Below are 2,593 nucleotides of genomic sequence, written 5' to 3' on the forward strand. Positions count from 1 at the left end.
TGGGACATGGCCAAGGGAAGCTGCTGCAGCCACGAGGGGAGCAGGAGGTGAGCTCTGAGCTGTTCTTACCTTTCCTGGGGAGAATGGTTGGGGTGTCCCAGTTGCAGAACAGGCAGTGGGTGGCACTCTGTGTCCTGGGGCTGACCCCACTGTCCTGCCCCAGACAGGGCTTTGGGAATGTTTTGGGAACTCCCTGCTAGCCTGGAGTTCTGGGGCAGCAAAGCTGAGCAGAGCCTGCTCCCAGGCTGGCAGGGACGGGACTCCAGGAGTTTTGGGGCATGAACACCCATTCCTGAGTGCTGGAGGAAAGAACAGGAAAGCAGAGGAGCAGGAGCTGTGCTGTGAGGAGGTGCTGGGGGCTCTGGGGATGAGCAGGGCACGGAGGGGCAGCTCTGAGTGTGCTCTGCACTGCTGRATTTGGTGTGCAGAGCYKCTGAGCTGTGCCCCAGGAGCMCTTTGCTGTCCTCTCCAGGCATAAYTGCCCTCAGCCCTTGTCACCAGGGCTGTCCCTGCTCACCATCAGCATGGCACTGCTGSTATTTGTTGTCTGGCTGCTGCCTGGGTTTGGTTTTGGTGGCACTGGAAGGCATTTGTTGGTGGCAGGGAACCCTGGGGCTGGCTGGAATGCTCTGCAAGGCAGCTGSTGAAGCAGACCTGAAACAAAACTCTGCTTTTCTGGGCTTGACAGCTCCTTGTCTGCTGTTGGAAGGCAGAACTGGGCTGGCACGGCCTGAATGGGCTGTTCTCCTTCAAATGCTGCTGTGGTGAAGGGCAGGGGCTCCCTGAGAGCAGGGGAGTGCTGGGGGCTCACAGGGGAGTGAGGAAACTTGTTCTCTGCTAAATTCTGCAAAGCCAGGGCTTGTGCCTGCTGGGGAGGGGAAGGGGAGAATCCTTGCTGAGATGTAGAAGGAAATCTGTACTAGCCAATTCCAATAAAGTTGTATTAATCTCTTAATCTGTTCCTCTTTTTATCTCGCTAATCTGCTTACTCTCACAACACGCTTGCCTTTTCTTGCCTCTTCTATTTTTAATTCTATTTYCCCCTTCTATTTCTATTCTAAGCCTGGGGTTGGTATTTTGGAGGTGCTGCCTGGCTGTAACCCTGGTTTAAGGGCTGGGCACTTGGTTTCCTTTAAAACCTGTATTATGTAATGGTTTGTAAGTCTGAAATGCTCTGAACTGATGCCTCCCCACCAGCCCAGCTGSGACATCATCCCATCATCCCATCTGGGATGTTCCTTGGCAGAGGTTGGCTCTGAATAGTACCTGAATAATGGCCAAAAATTATAAAAAATGGGCACAGGAAATTGTCTTAGCAACTTGTTTCTCAAGCCCCAGAGGTGAACAGCTGCCAGGCTCTGGCCAAGGCGTTTCCAGCTCTGYAGGATTCCAGGAGCTACCTTAGTTTGGGAGAACCAGATGGCAGAGGAGGATCTGCTGTCCAGTCAGTGTGCCAGCAGGCTGGGAAGGGCACTGCAAGCTGCTCGTGGAAGCTGCAGSAACAGCACTGTATTTGCATGTCATTTCCATTCGGGTACTTCAATTAAAAAAAAAAAAAATCAAGGAGAGAGGTTGAAAAAAATGACCTCTGCAGCACTTGATTATAGCTGATGAATTAAACCTCTAGAGTAAAAAAAAAAAAAAATAATGTTACAAATGTGTACTCCAACTGCTGCAGGAGCCACCCTGCACTCACCTGGAGCTGCCCGAGCTGTGGCTCACACTGGGGGTGAGCTGGACCACGATTCCCATGTTACCACAGTCCATCACCATTCCCGTGTTACCATGGTCCATCACCATTCCTGTGTTATTTATCATGGCCCATCACCATTCCTGTGTTATTTACCATGGTCCATCACCATTCCCGTGTTACCATGGTCCATTCCCGTGTTATTTACCGTGGTCCATCACCATTCCTGTCACCATTCCTGTGTTATTTACCGTGGTCCGTCACCATTCCCGTGTTACCATGGCCCATCACCATTCCTGGTCCATCACCATTCCCGTGTTACCATGGTCCATCACCATTCCCGCGTTATTTACCATGGTCCATCACCATTCCCGTGTTATTTACCATGGTCCATCACCATTCCTGTGTTATTTACCGTGGTCCATCACCATTCCCGTGTTACCATGGCCCAACCCCAGTTGGAGCTGGGTGTGGTGCTGCTCTCGGTGCTGTGGCTCAGTCTGGCCCTGCCTGGGCTGTCCTGCTCTGCTCTGTTGAACCATTCCCAGGACTCTACTCCCCTCCCTGGCCCTTCTGCCCCACGGCTCTGCACGTGCCTTTAGTATTCCTTAATATTTAATCCTATTTCACAGCCTTCCTTAATATTTAATCCCATTTTTTGTTTTAGTATTACGGCCCTTTGACTGCCCTGGGCTGTCCCTCTCCACCCTCCTGCCCTGTCCTGCCCCAGCCCTGCTCTGCCTAATTCCCTGCTCACTTAACRAACTCCCCATGTATAAACATAACCTTTATTGCACACAGCGCTGGGTTTTTTTTCATAGAAAAAGGTATTAACACATAAGCATTTGCAAATTGAAGCAACTCCTGCTGTTTTCAGAACAGTAAAATAGCATGCAATGTCTC

At 51.1% G+C, this 2,593-nt stretch overlaps 1 protein-coding gene across 1 annotated transcript in view; it reads right to left on the reverse strand.

The window, feature by feature from the left end:
- Nucleotides 1–749: 749 nt before the first annotated feature.
- Nucleotides 750–2,593, reverse strand: part of LOC130587213 (cell adhesion molecule DSCAML1-like) — an 11,960-nt gene continuing 10,116 nt past the window's right edge. The window contains exon 16 of the mRNA XM_057388177.1: nucleotides 750–782. Within this exon, the coding sequence (XP_057244160.1) occupies nucleotides 750–782 (33 nt within the window). The remainder of the gene's footprint in view (nucleotides 783–2,593) is intronic.

The sequence above is a fragment of the Malurus melanocephalus genome, unplaced genomic scaffold (assembly GCF_030028575.1).
Source record: "Malurus melanocephalus ecotype Western Australia unplaced genomic scaffold, MMel_1.1 scaffold_1637, whole genome shotgun sequence".
NCBI classification, from domain to species: domain Eukaryota; kingdom Metazoa; phylum Chordata; class Aves; order Passeriformes; family Maluridae; genus Malurus; species Malurus melanocephalus.